Below are 23,365 nucleotides of genomic sequence, written 5' to 3'. Positions count from 1 at the left end.
AATATGTTCAACACTTTAGAATGAGTGGTCATTTACTATTGTTCTTCTTCTTCTATTTTCCATTAATGATTAAAGATTTATTTTTATAACAGATAGCTAATATTTAACTCCTTCTTCCTTTAATTAGATGTTTACATGTTCAGTACATTTGCTCTCAGATTTTAAAGTCTGAATTCTCCATGCTCACTTCTACAATCATAGCCTTGCTGACATTTCATTTAGTCAAAGTGCTTTGCTCTCTCAAAAACCCTTGTCATTCTACTTCAAATCGAACTGAAATTGAGAACATTGGATCAGCACTGCAGATTGCTCATTCTGGGATTTTGTCCGTGTCACTGGACAGAGCTTCTATCTAATCACTCTTTTCTTGTGATCTGATTTATTAGCCTTGCTTAGCTGTTCAGCTCAGCTGAATGTATTATGCAGATGTACCCACGAAAAGTAGCTAGCACAACAGAGGCTATGCACGACCATCTAGTATGCCGTGATATCTAATAACCCAGGAACTGGAATGCAATCTATGATTCCCTTTCACATATATTTAACCAGTTCTTTTTCCTCTAGATTTTGCATTCTTCAGTAGGTTATCATCTATGATGCAGGTGTCATATACTCTCTGTTTGGTCATATTATCCAACATGTACCTGGACTGTGGGTTCAGTTCAAGTTATAAATGTTCAAATGGTCATTTGGACATTTCTCAGCCTATCTATCCTTTTATATACAATCATACATCTTGTTTATTGAAAACAAGTGAATTACTTGTTAGTCTACTATCTAAACTGCTATCTAAAGATACCCTCATGAGACCTCCATGACATCGAATGTTACAACTACAGTCATTTAAGCTAGATATATATTAGGCCTTCAATACAGTATTTCATGGTACAAAGATCATATTAGAATTATTTCTGCACAAACCTTTTTAAATAGTTAGTAAAAGCAACATATTTTGATACATTTTTCATGAACAACAGTAACTAACTTCCATGAAGGTTAAGTTACAAGCAGTCTGAGGTAGAACTAAACTCCTTGATACAAAAATTTCTGAAATCAGAAAGAATATTCCCTTGCTTTCAAAGACTGCCCAAGGAGAATCATTCCACTGTTACATCACTGAAAATCAGATCTTCATTTCACTTCAAATACAGATGAACAGATTCATCTTATGCTTGTAGGCTAATTCCTGGTAGCAGAAGAACCAAAAAGGCTAGAAACTTAGGAAAGTGCTTTTCTCCTCTTTACTAGCTAATCAGTCTGTATTGTTCATAATAGCCTTTACATAACCAGGTATTAATGAAAAGCACTGTTTCCTCCCTTACACCTTTTTGCAAGCACAAAGCTTTGCAAACCTTTACATTCTATGACATTTTGTAAACACTTTCTGCCAGAAAGCTCTAAAATACTTCATACAATAGCATCAGCAAGTACTATTAGAGTGCAGCACACGTAAGAAAATTCTTTTATCAGCTGACATTTATCCCAAGAAAATACAATTGTACATGTATTTTAGTAGGTTTTTAGTTCATTTCCAAAAAGCATCTTTGATTTTGCTTGCAAAGGAGATAAAATTAAGAATCTTTTGATGGTACATTTGTTAAGGACCCCTTTATAAATAAACACCATTTTACTCAAGGATATATTAATCTTGTTAATAGATCTTCTTGCCATGTTATGCCATGAGAAACCAGGCCCAAACAGGTTATCCCAGAGAAGAACATATGTTTATAAAGAACATGTATGAGTACATCAGGAACTCTGCTGCCCTTAAAGCAACATGGAATACATACCCTAAATAACAAAAAAGTATTCACTACTTTCGCTTCAATGTTTGTATCTAAACTACAGTTCAATATTGTATATAATATGTAGCATCTAAAACCATACGTAAGATCTGCTTCTCTTTTAGTACGTATTGGTAGGATATAGCAAAATATGCTCTGAAATCTCAGACGTTACTAAGCAAAACAGGGAATGGCAAGAAGACAGTGAATATTATTAACCTTATTTTATGGATGAAAAACTGTGAGGGAGATTAAATACTTGAAATATATAAAGAACTTGTAATAGAACAGTGAAAATAAAACAGCAATGCCAAATCCCATTTCCAGTATTTAATTACTTCTTAGTCCTTCATCTCTCCTTTTTTTTCCATTTTATGCTTCCAGATGTCTACCATTCATCTGATGTAATCATTTATGAAGGATACAGTTTTTAAAGAAGAAATAATATCTGGGTCCAAAGCTAAAAAAGGGTTGCTTCATAATAAGTTTTTCTTAACTGCAGTGAATTCTGCAAAATGCAAAACCGAACTGCAAAACTAAAGAACCAAAGGTCACCATCACAATTAAAATAATTTTCTGAAGAAATCCAACATTTCAGAATTTCCAACATTTCATATGATCCAACTTGCAGTGGGTCATATATTAAGTATTATACACTTCTTACCAAGCAAAAACTACAGTAGGAACATCCTCCAGTAAGAAGAGTAGGATGAGACTCATGGTGAGACTGTTGTGCACCCTTTAGAGATAGGTAGGCAGTACACACTACATTCAGTAACCAATAACTTGTTGAAACTTGGCTGAGCATGATACACTACTACAATATCTAATAACATTGCAGATATTTTTGTTACATAGAATGATAGAATCCTTAAGGTTGGAAAAGACTTCTAAGATCATCAAATCCAACATCAACCTAACACCACTATGTCCACTAAGCCATGTCCTGAAGTGCCACATCTACATGTTTTTTAAATACCTCCAGGGAATAGCACATTCTTTTCCTGATATCATTTATTTGGTTACCAAAGGTTTGCTTCAACAATATTGCCAGTCTCTTCTTTTATTAACAGTTTTCCAGGCTACCTTTTGCATAAAGTCCAAGGAAACACCAAATCATATTGCAACTTAGCTGAAACGCTTAAAAAAAAATATATATATATATATATAAATAAAATCAGGAATCTGTTTTGAAATGCAGCTAAAAGGAAAGCAACTCTCAAAAATATTTTTGACAGCTATGAAAATTTCACTACTGAGAGTTCTTCCAAGATTTGATTTAAAAGCGATGCTACTGACTCACAAAAAAATGGAAATCCAGTTCTTACAAGCGCAGGTGAAAAACTTCATGATTTTTATTAAGATACAGTGCAGTGTAGATACTAGGCTTATTCAGAGACAAATTTTAGTTTACTTATCTTTGAAAAAAACAGACTCCTTTAAAACAGACAAAATATTTTCCAAATCACTGAAAGTTTCCCTAATATTTCCAATAAATACCTTAAATAAATTTTTCCATCAGAACATTGATAAGCAATAATGTTTGCAGGAATCAACTAGTGCTGTATAGACAGAAATTCAAAGACATGTAGCACCAGTCACATGGTCTCTTCTCTTGTAGCTCAGCAGCCAAAGACCTTGGCTCCCCTTACGTTACTGCATGCTCGCTATCAGAAAACTCCTTTCTATTTGCCCCTTCGGATCAACTGGCATAACTGCCTGAGGAACTGCTCTGTCCAAATGATCTGGATTTTACAGAGTTCTCCCAAGAAAATTATTTCTGTTTACCCAAACCACTGTAGGAGGACCAAGTTTGAGTACGACTCCCCATGTACATGTATGGAGGCAGGTCTGAGAGAGAAGTAACCTTAGGTACAGCAGCTGTACTGTTTCATGTAGAGCAGTCAGCTTCATTTGCTGTTTTACAAGTGAATGAAAATTCCTGACCTAAAATAATAATTGCATCAATTTTAAAAGTACTTAAAAAAAATATATTTCAGAGGCTTTATGAAGTTACATCTAGGAGAAGTTGTTTCTAGAATTTCATTAAATTGAGAACACATTTTAGGTAGTTTATGAAATGCATGAATGTTGTAAATAATCACAGAAGCTGATGTTTTGAGAAGTCTGATAAGTGTAGGTAGTAGATTAAATTCAAAATGAAAACTTAGATTAAATGATGGTCAGAGTGTCAATACATTTATTTTTTGTTGATATCCTACAGTCCCATTAGGCTAATAAACTTTTGCTTCACTCTTTGTACACTATCCTCTCTGTCTCAAAGAAAAAAAAAAGAGTTTGCAGAGAAGTACTGCTGAGATAGGGACATATTTTAAATGACAGTAAAATCAGAGTGCATTAAATTATACTCCCTTCACTGCTTAGCAAAAAACAGCCTTTAGGGATGTTACATCAGACTGGGATTTCTGACTGGTACTATTTTCCTGCAGAATTTAAGCTTTCCTAAATAAATAGCACTGTAATTGTTTTATAGAAAATGCAACAAAGGGGTGGTAAAAAACACATACATTGAGCTTGAACAAAATTTATATGCACACAGACATCTGCATTTAAACTCATAATTATTCCTTTAAAAAGGCATTTCTAAAGATGAGTCTAATAAGATTACATACTAGGCACAACATTTCTAATACTTAAAAACATGAACAGTTGTCTCTAAAAATTATAAATGTAAATACTTTAATTGATTACCTATGATTCTGCAGTTTAGCTTGTATCTGATTATGCTCAAACCACAATTTTCAACTCTTTTGGACTAGTGAACTTTTTCCTTTTGAAAAGTTTTATTTCCTATTTATTCTAACACACTGAAATCTATAATGGGTTACATATATTATAACAAGTAATAAAGTTTAATATTCATTAAAATGTCACTAGGTGATTAAATACCATGAGGTAATATATAGAATAATAATATCCTTGTAAGTAGTCATACTGTGTTATTAAAATAAGTATGGTTATTTGCAGCATATTTGTGTATATATTAATTTATGTTGGGGATCAAGGGGATACATAGTATAACATAATGGATATAAGACAGATGATAGAAAAGGGAAAATAAACATTTTTTAATCTTCATTTTTTAATACACAAAGAAAGAAAGAGCAGCTAGTTCTGTAAGTAGAGAAAGTAACAATCTCTAAATAAGGAGAAAAATAATAAAGGTGTGTTCGAAGTTCCTGGGACTTTAAAAAATTTGGCTTTTACAAAGACAGAAGTATCTTAAAAATATTGGCTGGCCAAGTCAAAGATGAACACTACATTTCTGGCTATACTTTTCCTTCATACAGAACTTTCACAGGAAGAGTTTAAGAAATATTTTTAGGCAAAGTTCTTTAATGGCAACACTGAACAAGCAGATGTGCAAATATAATATTTATATTTTATTGTTTAAACTCAATTAATTCCTTGGAAAAAATGTTTTGAAATGTACTGAAATAATGGTGCCTAAGCTTTATTTTATTTTATTTTGCTTTCTTACTTTTCTTACTACAGAGAAAGATCAATTACAGTAATTAAAGAAAATTGAGAGTGATCCAGTATAGCAAGGAAGTCTTCTAATTTTTTTCAGTCTTAAAAAAACCATATTTGATTTGGTCACAAAAAATCAGCTCAGCTGAAAACCTGACATTTATGTTAGCAGTAGTATCTCCCTAAGGGAACTCTAAGTAAGTTTCATTTCCATTCTGATTCCTTTTGACTTCAGTCTTGTTTTGAAGCAGAAACATAAAAACCATTTGGGCAGGAGTAACTTGACTTTCAGGGGTAAGCCTTTTGCCAATCCTTTGAAAATCCACCAGAATCTGTTGACATTGCAAACTTTCTCAAAAAATACATTTGTAGAGTGCTAGTGGAGATTTATTGGATTTTATCAGGATAGCCCTGAAAGATTGCTTGGACTGTGGTTGCATACTTTACCTTCTGCCTCGGCAGATCTTCCCTGTCATGGGAAACTCTGCAGCCTGTGTTACGTCCAGCTGCCCAGTTTCGGAGCAAGGAAACTGTCAGCCCATCAGCAACTTTCCTGCTGGGAATGGGCCCCGTGGAAAGGGTGCTTCCTGATTTAAGTGCAGAAAACACAATGGCTGGGGCTGGGATGTCTAAGTGGGTGTAGAGTTTTAAAAACCTATAAAATTATACACACTGACTATTTTACTACCTTAAAAGAATGTTCTTTAGGTTGCAAAGTCAAAAATAGCAGCTGAGACATAAGGCTGCTTACGTAACTTACACCCATCCGCTTTATTCACATGCATTGTGATATAGCCTTTAATTACACAGTTTCATGCAACTGTCTCCAGAGCCTCCGTAACTTGCTCTGTACACAGAAGAGATCTATTCTTAGCAATAAGTAATGACCGAGCGACAAAGAAAGCTATTGTGCCAACGAGCAGTACCCCTGCCCCTGCAATACAAGAGTCCTTGATAAAAAGGAGTGGAGTGTACTGCATACCAAGGAGAGGTGAATGCTGCCTTGAAGAAATATGTTCTATCCCCTTCTCTCCTAAAAATCTCATGTGATTTTGGTCAGGTTTTTAAAGCCAGGCACTTTCTGGGTGATCATTCCTTACGCTGTTCAATACATTTGCATCTTCGGGGAGTGTGCCTTGCTGGAAATCCCCAAATATGCAGTGCTGCTCACTCAAAGCTGTAATCTGAAGTCAGTGCGAGCTCTGCTTTGAAATTATACTGGATGCTTAGAGTATGTAGTGTTATATGTGAAGTACTGAGAAAAACTTCAGATTGTGCACTCAGTATTAGTGAATGTTTTTACCTGCAGTCTCTCTTGCCTCAGTTCTCCTCTAAGACAGCCTCTGTCATCGTACATGGGTATTCTCTAATTTTTAATATTTGCACAGCAGCTCAGACATTGTAGTTATGAAAATCTTTGAAAAGCCCAGGGAAAAATTAATAATTTATCTTCAGAGCTGGTTTGAATATGGACGATAAATAAGGCTCATGGCTACACAATGAACAGCAAGGAGGAAACAAAAGACTGAAGAAATTATTATCCAGATCATGCACTGAATGAGGCAGAAGGCTCAAGGAAAAAGTGGTATATGATCATGTAATTAAAGATTGTTTCATAATGGATACCCAGAAACAGACAAAATTAAAATCGTACAGTATCTTTTGTCCTGAGAGTTCATAGCTTGTAAGTGCTTTATTTTATAAACTTAGTAATATTCTCAGAGCGTAGATTTTGAGTGCAGTATGTTCATACATTCATACAAGCTGTGTGCTAGTTGGGTATCTAAGAACAACGAAAGGAGCGTGAAGATTGATTCAAACGTGGATGAAAAAAGTACATGACAGTCTATTTTCAAACAGCAAGCATTTTAATACAGGATAGGTCATCTCAGCAATGGCAGTGAGAAGTGGAGTCAAAATATGAAATTTTTTTTAGCCATTCATTAATGATTTCATAATGGAAAATTGCATTGCCAGCTCTTATTGTACCTCTACAAACGTAGAACAATTAAAGAGTGGAATAAGTAATTATTGTTACCATATAGGTGTGGGAAACAAGCAAGCAAAGCTTCCTGCCAGTCATTTCTGTGCTGGCAAAATGTTTCTGTGTATCTGAATGACAAAGGAAACTTTTATAAAGATCACAAAGTAATATTACAAAGCAATCGGCAAGGTTAAGCCTGTTTGTTTCTTGAAGTTTTGGGCTGTTCTAATATTAATACCCTTGAAACATTTTTTTTTTCCTAACCAGAGGACCTCATTCTGATCTTATCCTTATTTTACAATGGCTTAACGTGTTAGCTTCAAGAGACAACAATCCTGATTCACATAGACATGAAAGGAGTACCTGGATAAATTATTTTACTCCATCAATTGACTGAGAGATCCTACTGAATGTGACAAACCTACAAAAGCAAAATATTTTAGAAATATTGTCCATAACAATATATATTATTTCTAAAGACATTTTCCTCTTCCAATTCCATTAGTTACTTAATTTTCTTAGTAGCTCTTTCTCCATTTTCTAAAGATTAAAGCTCAATTTAAGTCACTGAATGTTCAGACAAAGCAAGGACCAAGTTTCCAAGATATAATTATTCCTCTTCAAATTTCTGAAGAGGAAGCTAAGGAAGAGGAAGCTAATGTCAGAACTTGTACTCAGTTCACCTTATAGGCTATCCGAGGAGTAACGAGCCCATATTAAAGTACAATATCAAAATAACTAAATATTACTAAGTTCTCAGAAGCATGCTTTTGAGTTAGGTATATCTCTATCACAACAGACAGAGTATAACTGCTTTTTGTTATTTTTAATGCAAATGTGAATAAAATGGAGAGACAAGTTCCACCCTTAAACAGAAGCAATAAAAAAGATGAAAGCCAACACTCACTGAAGGTAGCTCTGCTTCTCAATTCCTGTGGTGCCATCAATTTAGACTGCTATTTTTCCACTTCCAATAGATACATTTCTGGTTTTTTTTTAATGGGGGAGAAATTGGAAGGAAATTTAATTCACTTGTATTACTATGCATGCCTCTGTGGTTTAAGATTTACAAAATCCACCGGCATGACTCAAGTATCACAATGGGTAATATGTGACTGAATAGCAGAGATTTGTTTAATCAGTCGCTTTTGCAAACTTGAATGATGTAGGTATTTATAATGTGCAAGAAAGACCCTACTTATTTAAAGACTCCAATAATATTTAAAACAAGAGAATGGGATCCAGCTGATGATAAAAGAATAGATAAAACCTCTGAATGTTAACAATTTTTCAAATATTAAAACTGTGGTTGTCAGTGGATTTGCAAGAATAGCAGGTCAAATCTATTACATTAACTTTTTTCTGTCATTGGAACTTTCTTTGTTACAAAAACCTAGATAAGAAACAGTGTGAAAATATTTGTCTCATAACTTTGATCCTGATGTACTATTTGTTTAAATACTGAGTTTCAAAATTTGTAATGTAGAAAAAAAAATAAAAACTGTGCTGTACTGCTTAAGTGTACAACTTATTATAATGTCAGACTCAGTTGCTTAATTGCTGTAGAGGAAAAAGCACAAGTTCAAGGCTGTGTAACTGGCTTGCATCCTAGCTGTTCCTCCAAATACTTTGGACCAAAAATAGTGACAAAAATCCCAGAAATTCCTGGAAACTACCAAAACCACATTTTTATTAATAATGAACATTATCTTTGCATCACAAGCCTGTAATTCAAACTAAAGCTATTCATCACGGTTGTCCCCTAGACACTCACTGTACAAATGCTGCGTTGTCACCTTTGGGAACAGAGGAAAGTCAGGACAAGCTTCTAAAGAAAATTACAATATTGAGATACAGATCTTCACTCCATGTCTACTCACTAATTCTATGATTTCTATACACTTCTTAAAAAGAAAGTACATGTAATTTATAATATATACATGTAATCTTTCCTAAGGAGTTTTTTCTTAATGGAAATACCTCCTTTGACAAAAGTGTCATGTTTTTAATCTATTGCTAAAGCTAAAAAGCATAGAAGAGAAAGAAGATCAACATGAAGGTCATTCTGTATCACAAATTAAGATGTAATTCTGAAACTCTAGAACTGTGACATACATCTCCAGTTGCAAAGTCTAATGTCAGTGACCTCCATAATGGCTGTACATGTTCTCTTAATTACAAAAAGACATTACTATGGGAAGAATCAGTCTAGTTTCTCTGCCTTTAAGCAACACAAAGCCCTTTCGCTAGCTAAAATCACCAAAAAATCAAATACTTTCATTTCAAGACCTTGTGCATTGTGCCACAGACTAAAGCAATCTGCAACTTGCACACCTACATAACATTTTTGGTACATAACACTTACATATGCAAAATACACTGTTTCACAGTTTGCAGTGGCAGCAGCTGCAAAAGTGATTCTATTGAATACACCTCCTGCTTTTTTGGTAAAAAAAATTCCACAGATTACAGAGTCTCTTGAATGCAAACCAAAATTAGTCATATAACTTTACTCTTATGTCATGGTTCATAAGCATGTATTAAATTAATAAATAATGATAATGATGATGATGGTGGTAATAAATACAAAAATTTATGAAGAGTCTTTTCTCTACAGATATTCCCAGATGAATACTACAGTCAGAATCAGCAGGTTATTTAATTTGCCCTAGATCTTCTCTCTGTTTTCATATTCCCACTCGAATAATAAGTTCAGAATCAGCAGGTTATTAGGTTTGCCCTAATTCTAAACTTGAGTCAATGGGACTTCAAGTTGATTCCAGTGAAAAATGAAAACAGAACCAGTTTTTTTCAGCTATCTACGAGGCACCAAGTTTGCTGCTTATTAGGACCTAGCTAAAGAGTTCCAGGTTCATAAACAACTCCATAGAATTAAAGAAACCTAAAATCCCATCTTACAATCCTGTTCTTACAGAATGCTGACAGCTTTCTTGACAAGCTCAAAAAAAAGGCATGACTGAGGCCACCTCCCACTTTCACCCTCATATTCCTCATTGAAAACAAAAAAAAAAGAAACTTTTCAAAAATTATATGGTCATTGACTTGGACCCAGAGCTCTCCACTATCCTCAGACATTAAATCCTAGATTCTTTTATAGTAATAAGGATTACTTTTGTACAGGTGTCGTTACATCACAAAGGATGGCAACTGTTACAACCATGAGAAGAGCCAAGTTGTAAAGGCAAAAGTGGTTGGCAGTTGACAAGGTACATCAGTTCCAGTATCTAGTCAGACTAATGGAAAGTTTGTAATGGCAGACAGTTCAGTTGTGCACAAGAAAAATCACATTATTCTGAACACTCAGCTATGGATAGATAAGCAGTAGGAATGGTAGCAACTTCAAAGCCAGCTGATAAGTATTGGTTCTGTAGACTGAAGAGATTGCACTACAGTAAGAGGAGCTTCAAGTCTTGACTTCCCCTACTAGATCCCCAATAGCAATTCTGATCTTTCAAGCCCCTGACAGCCAGGACAAAAATCCTAAGAAAAATCCTATATGGAGCGTCATTAACTTAACTTCACAGATGGAGAAACCGAACTGGAAAAGTGGTGTGAACTAGCCAGGGTCAATGAGAAAGCAATGTGATATCAAAACCATGTGCTTTTACCTACTTCATTTATTATTTACTACAGGTATTTTGTGCATTGAAGTGCTCATTGGTTTTACTGAGTACACCAAGATCCAAGAGAATGAGTAGACATCAGCATGAACCCACCACACACAAGGGCTTCTTAGTCACATACCCTCAGCGCAGTACAGGAGAAAGTGTCATTTCAGAAAGCGCACATCTTTGTGGGAAAAAACTACATTATTTTGTAAAAGATTAAAACATGAACCCTGGTCAGCGTAGAACTTAATAAAGGCATCAAATATATTCTGTACTCTGACTTTGCTAGTGAATTCGATATATAACAGCACAGCTGAAGTTATGTTTGTCACGTTCTACCAAATCATTCCCTGAAAGAAGTATACTTCGATCTTTACAATTTACTCCTCAGGTACAACATAGTACACAAAACCTCAGAATGCCCTTCACTATTCTGTAAAATCATGTGTTTATGAAGGGATACAATTTTCAACTACAGCGCAATAAACTAGACAAAGTGTTTTTCCAGAAGCTGGTATGGTTTCATGTTTTCTGAAAGAAGATAAAACATTGTATTAATTTCAACAAGGGAGACAGATGAACCTTTTTGTTTCAAATTACCAGCCAATTTTGATATGTTTATTAAAAGAAGCATAAATCCTTAAAACTGCATACGTTAATGTTAGCTTCCACACAAAGCTATTTCTATCAGGAGCTGGTTTTACTGGCCAGTCTGTTTCCCTATTCCCATCCATCAGCTCGGTCATGATGATGGGATAAAATTATATGTTCTGTAATCCAAATGTTTTCCCACAACTCCTTGGCTAGTATCTACTGTTAAAAGACTCCTAGGGAGCCAACCTGCAGCTGAGAGAAAAAAGATCAAGTACATTTGATCCAAAATGCCTGTAAGTCTTGAAACGTAATTACATTAAAATATAGACAATTTTATTATATAATTTTGAAATTCAGAATGAATATGACCAATTTGACACAAGGTCCTATGCTGCTTGATGTAAATTCTTCTAGTCTATTAGCATTCTATAATTTGCAATATAGACTTAAAATTAACACGGATCCCACATCTCAGCTAAGCACAAAGGGAAGCAACAGCCTCTCTCTATAAAATATTATTGATCTGAGGTACTAAGATGCTGCTATATGCTTAAGTGGTCTTTTGGAAGTATTTCAATACCAGCATTTTGAAAGGATAAGCAATATTCAACAAGTAGCCTTCTTAGAGGATAATATAAAAGACTGCCAATTCCTAATTACCAGCAACACACTATTTAAATTGCTGTGATTTTACACGAGGCAGATATTGAAATCAATATCCTATAATGTTGAATACTGGTAAACAAAATAATATATCAAATTGCATTAGGAAAATGATGCAAAATTCTGCGTTAAACTGACATAAGGATTCTGTTTTCATATGACTAAATGCAAAGAGTATAGATTAAACACAGTTTTGACACTTTGGGTTTATTTGACTATCTGCCCTCAAGATTCCATCCTGACAAAGTCACTGTTTAAAAGTATTAAACCAAATTAAAACATTTATTGTTAAATCAATCAAATAATCTGTAAACACAACAGAACCTTAGCGTAATCTCTAGTGGATTTCTAGTCCTCCTCCTAAATCAACATCACCCCAGTGGCCGCCAGCACTGACAAGAAATTCGGCATGCAGAAGAAGTACGGATCACGTAGTAGAGATGCGTTTCGTAGATGAAGATTCTGAAGTGTAAATCAAAAGGAAAGTTTTGCCCACAGTGTTTACTAGCTCAAAGTATATTTAGCTAACTATTCAAGAAGGATAAAGACCCTGGTGGCTACTCTGTTAAGACTGACTACAAGCAATGAGTTCAACAGCATCACTTTGCACTCAAACACGTATCTTGGAAAAGACAATTAATGTCAAAATATGTTTATATGTTTTATTCAAGTCATAGGAAAATTGAACAAATTAAAATACGAAATATTTCAAAAATATATAAATATCAGATGACTTTTCAAAAAGTTAACATGAAGAAGCAAACATACACAACAAAGATTGATGTAATATATTCAGAACCCAAACAAACAAATCTAAATGCTGGCTAGCCTGAGACAGCTGGAGTTCACTTCCTTAAAAAATCACTTTCACAGTTCAAACCAGAGCTGGCATCAACCTCTGAATATCTGACAAGGAAGAATATCTCTTACGGTGAACAGCTGCATGAACAGTCCTCATTTTTCCCACAAAACAGAAACTCAGTGGAACAATTAAAATAAAACATGTTCTAAACAGGAATAATTTGAATTCACAGAGTAATTGTCTCTATAACATGCTAATATTGAGGCAAGTAAGCCAGCTGTATTTTAAAAAGATAAATTATCCTGTATGCAACTTTTTCAAGGAGTTACAGATATAGAAAAGCAGAAGAGCATGGAGTGACAGGAAGCTGGGGTCAGTGAGAAACTTCTCGCAAGTCAAAGAGTGTTATGTGTTTTTTATTTTCTCCTACACAGGTATCTGCCTGTTTTCTCAGACAGGATACTGGACAAGGTTATTTTTATATAAATGAGGATTAAAGCAATTTTTTTTTGTCTAAAGCCAGTCACAATTGTATAAATTTAATATTTCAAACAGGATTTTTTGTTCTGAAATTTTAACATAAGGAGGAAAATGAGAAAAGGAATATGGAGGCTTACTGATATGAATCATGTATTCTCCCTACCTTCTAGGACTCTGACTTAATTCACTAAAAATTTTATTTTAAAGGTGAGTATTTTTAATGAACAGCTCTCCCTATCATAGAATCAAGTAATTCCAATTTGATTCATTTCAAGGAATAATATAATTTTCACTGAATAGAAGATTGTGATGTATGTCAAAAACTTATCAGAAAATGGATATGGCAATCAGGGTCTATTTTACTGCTAGTCTTATTCCTAGAAAAATTTATCATAATTTTGTGTATTTTTCCTTCTACTGAGTTACTATTATTATGTGAAATAACGTTCCCTTGCCTGTTCCAGTACTAAACAGAGATTTTATTTTCTGTTTTAGAAGGCTCTTTTAATGTCCTTCCTCATAAAGACATAGACTAATCAACAACAAAACTGCTACAGTTGGTATTCTTCTGTGCTGTAGACTGCACATCCTTGATACGCAAGCAAATCTCCAGTATTTTTTCTATGATTCATGTCAAACCTCTCACTGAAGAGAGTTTAGATCCTATTTGAACAAAGAGCATGACTGCAATAAATTTGATTCTTTCCTAGCTTACACTGTTTTCACACTGGTGTAGTTCAGATAACATAAATGAAACTAATCCTGATTTAGACAGGTACAAGTACAGTTAAGTCCACTGGGAATAACTTATATTTCTATGGGTTTTCCAAAACAAATAAACTTGGTAAAACTTCATTCTTGTAACAAAATTTTACTTCATGAATAATTAATGTGATTTTTTAAGATTAAAATCGGTGGGGGGGGGGTGGAATACCTCACCAGAATTTTTCCTGAAAATAACTTAAGTGCTATCAAAAATTGCATCCTAAGGTCAGAAACTTTGATTCTAAATCAATTATTTCCAGTCTTTCAAATGTGCAAGTCAGGATAGAAAATTTTGGACAGGTTTTATTTGTTGTTGTTATTGATTTCTGAAGTCCTCATTGTGCTGTGGGACTCTCTGCCTTACCAGACTGCAGAGATGGAGAAGCAGACTAAATTCAAGCCAAAAAAAAAACTTATAGAAAACTCCAAGGAAAATATAATCCGATGGCCATCTTTCACCTTTAAAGAAATGATAGCAACTAGAACACGTGGTTACAATTTCACATTAAAATGGAAAGTTGGGGATTTTTTCCATCTAAACCATTTTTAGTCAAAAAGTAGGACAAGACAAAAAGTGGAAACTCAAGATCCCTCCAGGTCACTGCAGTCTGAGATGGTCCCACATCTTTCAGAAATGGCAATCTCTTACTAAGCTTTGTGGAAAATTTACAAATTCTAGGAACAAAACTCAACAGCATAATTTCTAAGTTAGCTATAAAGAATTAAACAACAGAAGTTAGGGTTTGTTCCTTGGCAGACATAATGGTTTTACTTGTCCTTCTTCCTTTTCCATTTCTTAGAATATAAAATCATTTATAAAATAGTTCAGTGTCTTTGGTGGCACATATGAGTAGCTACTGATCCCTTCATGAAAAGCCGACTGACATGAATTTCAGTTACTATATTTTCTCAATCAACAGATATAAACTGTAGGACTAGTTCAATTTACTTTGCTGTCAGTGGAAATGCTGCCTCCTGTTTCAAATGAAATCAGAATTTGCATACTTTATGAACCTTTGTTGAAATTGTATGCTAAAATTATAAGTCTTGCTATTATTTTATAAGGCTTCTTAGTGGTCAAGGGACATGTGAAAGGAATCTGATTCCACTGAGGTCAATTGTAAAACCACCAGTATTTGAATGAAGCCAGCATTTTACCCTGAATTTGGGGGATTCTAAATATTATTTTCAGTGTCATCTTCTGTAAAATTCTATACATTTTTAAATATATATAAACATAGATATGTGTTTCAATAACATTCAATCTGAAAATAAAAATGTTTCTTTAAAATAGCTATTGTTTTTATTATCATGTAAAGATTTTCTCTGACCGATATCACATGAGCTTTTTTATACAAATATTACATGTTCAAAATACCTTCAAATAAATAAATTATGTTTTAATGTAAAGGACATATAAATGTATAACAATAGATAAATGACTATTGTTGCTTTAACCAAGCTGCTACACCTCGTAATTTTCTTTTTGGTTTATAATAGGGCCTAACTCAAAGATGCTAAGATAACTCAATATTTTACATATGCTTATATATTATGTAGTATCAGATAATATAAAAATTTACATTCAAATACTAAATCCATTTATATGATCTTACCTAAAATAAAAGACTTCATTTTACAGCTTCTGGGACTGTGTGCTGTGGGACTGTGTATAAACGTCTTATTTTCTGAAACTATCTTTCGCTCTTTACTTATTAAAAATTACTTTAAAATGTTAATACGGTTTGAATTTTTTAAGGAATGGCAGATGAGAGATAAACAGCTGATAAAGTAAACAGGATGCAGAATGACTGTAGCGTTTTGAGTATTGACACTATGGACAGAAGGTGTTACATAATAAAGCACAGTCACAAATGATGTTTTCTTTCTTTTAATGAGTGAAATCTGATAGAAATTATAAAGGCAAATTATTCAGCCATAAATGTCATGCAGCCACTCAGTGAAGATCTTCATTTGGCCTTGATATATTTTAAGCTTATATATAAGCTTATATTTTAAGCTTAGGTCTTCGCTCTCCAATTTTGACATTAAGATTATATTTTCCTTTGATATCTTTGCTCTTATTTCACTTGTATACCTTTACATCCCTGTCTAGGTAAACAACATAGGTACTCTCTACACTTAAGGAGCTGAAAGCAATGGCACATTTACTAGCAAAATAATAATAAAGAGTCCTACATGCATCTGCAAAGTAAATGTTCACACTCCTTCCATTTGCCAAAAACAATGGGCACTGAATATGAATCATATTTTACCCAGTGATTTATTTGTAGATGGGATTTAGGAAACTGCTGTTTTTCTAAACTCCCTCTTCCTTGGTAAAACTATTCAGTAATTTTGTGGTCTTGGACTATGTACATCCCCCTTGTCCTTTTGTATCCTCTCTGGAAGGGGGGATTGCTAAATACATTGCAAAACAGTACTGTTCGCATTCGTGTAAAAACATAATGCTCCATTTTAATCCCCCTCTTCTCGGCAACAATTTAACAAATTCACAAATAAATCACTGATTTTATTTCAACAACGTAGCAGAGGCGAATATCAATACAAAGCGGACTCTGGGTCTCCCTTACCCTACAAAAATAAACCCAGGCCATCCTTGCACTTAATCCAGTACAGTTCTCCCGAGCATTGCTTTGCCTGCTCCCAAAATTAATTGCCACCAGCTGCTCGTGACAAGCATGCTCATCCCTTCCCTCAACTCTGGCCAAGCGTGACACTGGCCGCACCCTCCCTTCCAGGTGACACCCGGCACCCAGGACCCACCTTTCCTCTGCCCAAGACAACCCCAAATTACATCCCACCTCTGGAAGATGCCCAGATAACCTCCTCCTCCTCATCCTCCTCCCACTCAGCCTCGCAGAGAACAGAAGAGGGATGGCACCATGGTCGGCCACAGAGACACGTGGAGGGCAGGGAGGGGAAGGCAGGGAAGAGAGGAGCTGGGGACGCGGCGGGGAGGGAAGGGGAGTGAGGGAGATCCACTCGCACAGATGAAACTCCATGCAGGCCTGGCCTCCTACCCGTCCCCTCCACAGAGCGATGGGGAGAGGGACGGCGGGGCGAGCTGAAATGGCACCTTACCTTCGCTGCAGTCCTTCCCCCGAAAGCCCGTTTGGGAGCAGTCGCAGACGGCCTGGTCGTTGAGCACCGAGCAGACGCCCCCGTTGAGGCAGACGTCCTCCCTGGCGCACAGGCGGCTCTGCTCATCATCCAGCCGCACCTCCTGGCTCTCCACCGGCGATGTCTGCGTGTAGTTGACCCGGACATCTGTTATCCAGCCCTTGAAGGGCTCCCGGTCCTTGACGGAGGAGAGCGTCAGCTTTAGTGTTGCCGACCGCAGCTCTGGCGGGAGCCCCCCTAAGAAGAGGCCGCTGAAGACAGTCATGTCCCGCCGCTTGGACTTCACCTCCACCCACTTGGCCTCGGCCCGGTCGATTATCAGTGTCGTGTTCTTGAAGTGGCGGCGGATGACAACGGCATGCCAGAGGTTGTCGTTGACCGCCGTGTCAGAGAGCAGGGTGGCAGGCTCGGCACAGAAGATGGAGAAGCTGAGCTGCAGCCGCCCACCCTGGGTGAGGATGAGCTCCAGGAAGTCGCAGAAGCCCTCATCATCAAAGTAGAGCACCAGCCCACTGGAGCTGCGTGTCTTCATGTTGAAACTCATCTCGCTCTCGCAGCAGGCGTTCCACTTGGGGAAGCGGGTCCATTGGCCCTCCGCCCCGGGGAACTCCAGCCCACTGCCCAGCTCAGCCCAGCAGCCCAGCAGCAGGGCCAGCCAGAGCAGCAGGCAGCCCCCGCGCCGCACCAGCGCCGCCCCCATCCTGCGCGGCCTGGGGCGGGCGAGCGGGGCGGCAGGGCCGGCGGGGGGCGGCACTGGGGCCCCGGCGGCAGACAGGGTAAAATCTTGCCGGGCACCGGCCGCACTGGAAGGTTCAGACGTGCTCACCCCCGCCCCAGGCGCGGGGGTCGTGGCGGGGGACTCCCCGGGGTGGAGGGCTGCAGGTGCCCCGCAGGATGGGGTTGGGCACAAGGATGGGCTGGGGGCCACCGGAGGGGACTCGTGGTGCGGGGAAGGCGCCGTTGGGTCTCTTCACTGGTCGGCCAGGCTTCCCAAACAGTGTCCAGGGGTGAGTGAGTCAGCAGAAATTTTCCCCAAAGCAAACATTACCAAACTGGGAAAAAAAAAAAAGATCGGTGGCAAAACCCTCCTCCAAGTGGATCCTCCAGCTCGGCAAGACTGTAGCAATATTCCAGCATGCACGCGTGCCTCTTTTTACATCCTCTCCGCCAGCTGTAGTTTTCCAAGAAGCCAATTACTGATCCCAACGCTGCCTCCCTAGGACGGATCCTCTTGTCAGATCACGGACTGTCTGCCATGGTGCTAGAGCAGCGTCAGCACACGACAGGACTCATCGCTCATGGTTTCCTGAGCTGCCTCAATCCCAATGGGGTTGAAACCCAGAAGCTGTCAAACAGCCGAGTGGCTACTTGACATGCAAAGCCTGACAGCTCCTCTTCTGTTTGCTTGCAAAAGGCCAAGGCTAAGATCCAGGGGGGTGATTTTCCTCTACTGTTTTTGTTTCTAATCTGCAAGGAATTGAAACAGAATAATAAGAAATTATTACTAATAACGCGTTAAATCATAAAATTGATCAATAGTGGATGTTTGCGATTAATTTTTCATTTCATCTGCTGTTCAATGTTAGGAAAATGAACTGCTGCTCTAATTTTAAGTTACTGAGAAATCACCATAACTTGCAGCACTAAACCTAAATCTTAATGTATCTTACACCAGATTACATTTTTACAGTATACTCTATATGTAAACTACTTACTTTTCCAAAACTTTCAAACATTTTAATTGCATATTTTATTATTACAAGGACGCTGTTAAAAAGAAGGTGTTCATTCCACACTTTGTTTTATCGTAATTTATTTATAGAAATGCCAGCACCTGTGAAGCTGTAGGGTCCTATTAATGCAGACGATGCTACCAAGCCCAATTCTAGTTCTTTCCAATATAGCTCAAAAATATATAAAGTGGACTGAGCTCCCAGCAGGAACTGGCAGGCTTCACTGTACGTGGCACACCTACTGGTTTATTTTCATGGGGTGAGGATGAATTGCAATGGTTTCTTAGAAGGCTTTTTGAAAATTTCAAACCACATTTCTCTCCGCCACCTGGTTTCTTTTGCTGCTGATATTCTCTGTTGTGGCAGGGAAAATCCAATTCAAGCCAGCTCTGATGTTGACATTATTCACAATGCAGATCAGCTAATCCCAGGTGTTAGTCCTCTGAAACAGGTTGCAGTATTTTATGTATGTTTACTCAGCTGCCCTTATTTAAGGGGACAACTCCTCGTTTTAAAAATAATACATATGCCACAGTTCACTCTCTTCCTCTGAAGAGGTCTCTGCATTCAAAGCGTTTCGGCAGAGAGGCTCCCCTCTCTGTTTTCCTCCCCCAAGCCGCTGTATCTTTTCTGGAAGGTGTGTATTAGCAGATCTCTCCTGATGGAGGAGAGCATCTCCAACACCTCCCTCACTCACCACTTCCCCTTCACCTCCCTCCCATTTCTCAGCCAGCAGCACTCGCAATATCACGTCCAGAGCCGCTGCCAAGCCCTTTGCTGGGCTGGGGGGGAGGGAGGGTTGTGTGCGTCTGTGTGTCCGTGCGTGTCCGTGCGTGGGGAGAGGGGGCAGACACGAGCCTGCCAAGGCGAAACCTGCTTTAAAACAGGCACGCACCTCGGCTGCCTGCACCTGACACGTTCAGAGCTGCTAAGTCACCTCCCACTCTCTCTCTGTATTTAATTTCATCCCTCTAAATGTCAACACGTTTATTTTTATTATTCGCCACACGCGAGGTGGGCAAGGGCAGCAAAAGGGAGGCAAGGAGAACCCCCAAACTTCGCGGGCAGAGGCCAGCGGTGCCCAGCCAGCACCGGGTAGCGGAGAGCTCCCGAGTCTCCCCTCCTCGTCCCCCCCGCAGCAGCCACCTCTCCAAACGCCGCTGCCAGCCGAGGGATTTCCCGCAGCTCCTCCGCAAAACGCGGGACCCGGCAGCCCCCGGCCCATCATCCAACCCTGCTCCTAATTAAGGCCTTTTTTTTGGGGGGTGGGGGGGAACGGGGGGTACGGTGGTGTGGTTGCGGGAAGCGGCGACGCTCGCTTGCGGTACCGCGCCGGCTTCAGCAGCCGGATCAGCTCCGCCCTGCGCGGCCCGACCGGTACCCGCGCCCGCCGGCGGCAGGAGCGGCCCGGCCGCTGTCGGCTACGCCCCCGTGAGGGGGCTCCCACCCGCCCCCGCCACTGCACCGGCGGGGGGGGGGTGGGGAGGGCTGGGCACGAGTGGAAGCACCCACGTGCACGAGTGGGAGCCCATGTGGGTACACCGGGGGCGGGGAGGGGCGGTGCGGGTGGCCGCGGGGCCCCACTGCGGCGGAAGGGATGGAGGCAGTGAGGGGGCGGATTTGGGGTGCGTGGGGTGGGGGTGAGGAGGGTGCTGGGTGGCGATGTGAGGTGAGAAATGGCTTGGAGGAGTGTGTGTGGAGCGGAGGGTCCGGGCTGCGTGGGTGAGGGAGGGGGCTGCACGTCGGTACGTGGGGAGAGGATGCGTGGGGAGGGGGCGTGGGGGGTGCGTGTGTGTCCGTGTGTTCCCGAGGGTCACCGGGCTGGGCTGGTCACTGCGCGCTTCGGGGGAAGCAGTGGGTGGGGAGGAAACGCGGGAGGTGCCGCGGGGAGGAGGCTGCGGGGAGGGGAGCAAGGTGCGCGGGGCGTCGCGGCCGCCGGCACAGGGGGGATGAAGGGAAGGGATCTACGCGGGGGCGCCACGGTGCGTGGGGCGAGGGAGGGAGGGTGCCAGGAGCCCGTGGTGGGTGTCGGGGGGGGAGGGGTTGGGGGGAGCCGGGCAAGGACACGCGTGTGAATGTGTGCGTGTTCGTGCGCGGCCGCCGCGGGTGCCAGAGCGATCCCTACAGGTGTCCGCGGAGAAACCGCGGAGCGGGGATCCCACCTCCAGAGCATCCCTGCCCGCTGCCGCTGCCTGCAGCGCTGCCCTCCCCGCACACTCACACACACACACACACACACAGAGCAGTAGCAAGAAGGGGGAAGAGAAAGGAAAAAGGGAGAGGAAGAAAGAAAGAGGAAAAAAACAAAGGAAAGAAAAAAAAGACAGAGAGATAGAAAGATTGAAAAAGAAAGGAGAAAGACACAAGGAAAAAAAAAAGACGACCCAAACAATTGCTTATTTATTACTGCCGATATAATTCGGACACTGTCAATAAACAGCATAGTCTTGTCTAGTCATTTCCAAAGCAGAAGATTTGGAATTCCCTCATTCTCAGAAGAGGACAATCTATTAACATATAGATCTCAAATGTGCTCTTCAGTACCACACATCCTTCCCAGCGCTGTATATACGTACACACATGTATGTTGTGAGAAATATACACAAACGAACATAAATGTAGCTATTGCCTTCAGTGCCTCACCAGTGAATTAATATGCGGCCCTCACCCCTCCACAATAATTTTTTTTCCTTCAAAAATTATTATTTAGTCACAGGTGCCCCGATTGATCCTTTTCAAATTAGAAAAAAAGAGAGAGGGAGACACCCATAGGTCAATAAATCCTTAATAAATGCCAGGTCGGTTGGCATGCACAATCCCTGGTAGAATCCTTATTGTGCAAAAGACACAGCATTGTCTCTGGGTGCGGGGAAGACCCGAGAGTTCACAAATTACCGGATGAAATAAAAGGAGCTGAAAAACAACCTTGCTGCAGCCAAAGGGAGAAGCGCTCTAATTCAAAAGCAGACTTAACAGCATCATCAATCTCTGCCTTTCATTTCCACGTAATTTCTAGAATCAAATTCTTTCCTAAGCGGCTGGAATGATCGATTTCGCTACCCTCCCAGTCTGCAGACGTATTTATTTTAATATGCTCGTGATATAATTTCTACCCTTTCAAAAAATGCATGCCATCAGCGGGAACCCGAACAGTTTCAGCCACGTATCGAGGCAGCCGGGTGCCCTCTTTCTTCTGGCTCACAATGGAAATGTCCCAAATTATCTCTGCGCTCCCTGCACAAGCCCCTCGCCTCTTCCAGACCGCCGCTAATAAATAACAATCGTATTGCGAAATTCATCCCCATCGCTGCCCGGGCTCCGCGTTCCGCGGAGGCAGCTCACGCCAGGGAAAACACGCAGCAGATTGATTTTATCCCTGAAGTCTCAGAGACCCCTCTCTCCCCTCCTCCCCCCGCCCTCGCCAGGGATAATAAATCACCGCATCCAACCTTTAACTTCTCCCTCCGCTCCACCATCTCCTCTCCTCGCCATCCGCCTCCCCGCAACGCCGCACGCAAACCCACCAGCCTCCCTCCGCCACCGGCTCCGCCGCGGCAAAGCGCGGCTCGCCCTCCGCCTCGCCTCGCCTCGCCGCACCGCGCCGCACCGCGCCGAGCCGAGCCGTGCCGCGCCGCTCCGCCCTGCGGACGCGCCTTACCTGCGCGGGGTGCGGCGGGCCAGGGCGGGCGCGCCGGGCCGGGGCTGCCTCTGCCCATCGCCGACGGAGCGGGCGCTGCTGCGGGTGCGCGCTGGCGGCGGCGGCGGCGGCGGGAGCGGGCGGGGGCGGCCGCCGGGAGCGGGGGGCGGCGCCGCCGCGTGACGCCGCCGCGCCCGTCTGCCCGCCGGGGGCGGCGCCGCGCTCGCTGCAGCCCTAACCCCCCCCCGACCCCCAACCGCTTCCTCGCGTCCCGCCCGGCAGCGGCCCCGCTGCTCCCCCGCACCCCGGGCCCCGCCGCTGCAGGTGGGAGGCGGCGTCTGGAGGGACGGTGATGGCGAGGAGGCGCTGCCGGGCCGAGGGAGTTTCGGAGGGGCGGGGAGACCCCGGTGCGTTGGGTGAGCGAGGCCGGCGGTTGCGGGGCGTGCGCGCTGGTGCCGTCCGATGGCTGGGGAGTTCGCATGGGAGTCGCCTCTGCAGAGGATGGGGCAGTGAGCGCTGCGGGGGCTGGTAGGCACCTCTGCCTGCTCCCCAGCTAAAACCCTTCCCTCTTTCCTTTTTTTTTTTTTTTGTGTATGTTTTTGTTGTTCTTGTTGATGTTGTCGTTATTTTTTTCCCCAGGACTGAAGCTTGCTGAATT

At 40.8% G+C, this 23,365-nt stretch overlaps 1 protein-coding gene across 18 annotated transcripts in view; it reads right to left on the bottom strand.

Moving 5' to 3' along the window:
* The window catches only part of NRXN1 (neurexin 1), a 747,071-nt gene extending 724,234 nt beyond the window's left edge, over positions 1–22,837 (bottom strand). For all 18 annotated transcript variants that reach the window (XM_086743374.1, XM_086743376.1, XM_086743383.1 and 15 more), the window contains exons 1-2: positions 22,729–22,837; positions 17,299–18,804 (exon numbers count right to left, since the gene is read on the bottom strand). In XM_086743374.1, coding sequence (XP_086599500.1) covers positions 17,299–18,037 — 739 coding nt within the window. In that variant the 5' untranslated portion in view covers positions 18,038–18,804; positions 22,729–22,837. The remainder of the gene's footprint in view (positions 1–17,298; positions 18,805–22,728) is intronic.
* Positions 22,838–23,365: the final 528 nt, after the last annotated feature.

The sequence above is a fragment of the Chlamydotis macqueenii genome, chromosome 3, assembly GCF_036417535.1.
Source record: "Chlamydotis macqueenii isolate bChlMac1 chromosome 3, bChlMac1.mat, whole genome shotgun sequence".
Taxonomy (NCBI): Eukaryota; Metazoa; Chordata; class Aves; order Otidiformes; family Otididae; genus Chlamydotis; species Chlamydotis macqueenii.
Note: the sequence above shows the minus strand (reverse complement) of the source record. Positions and strands in the feature narration are given on the sequence as shown.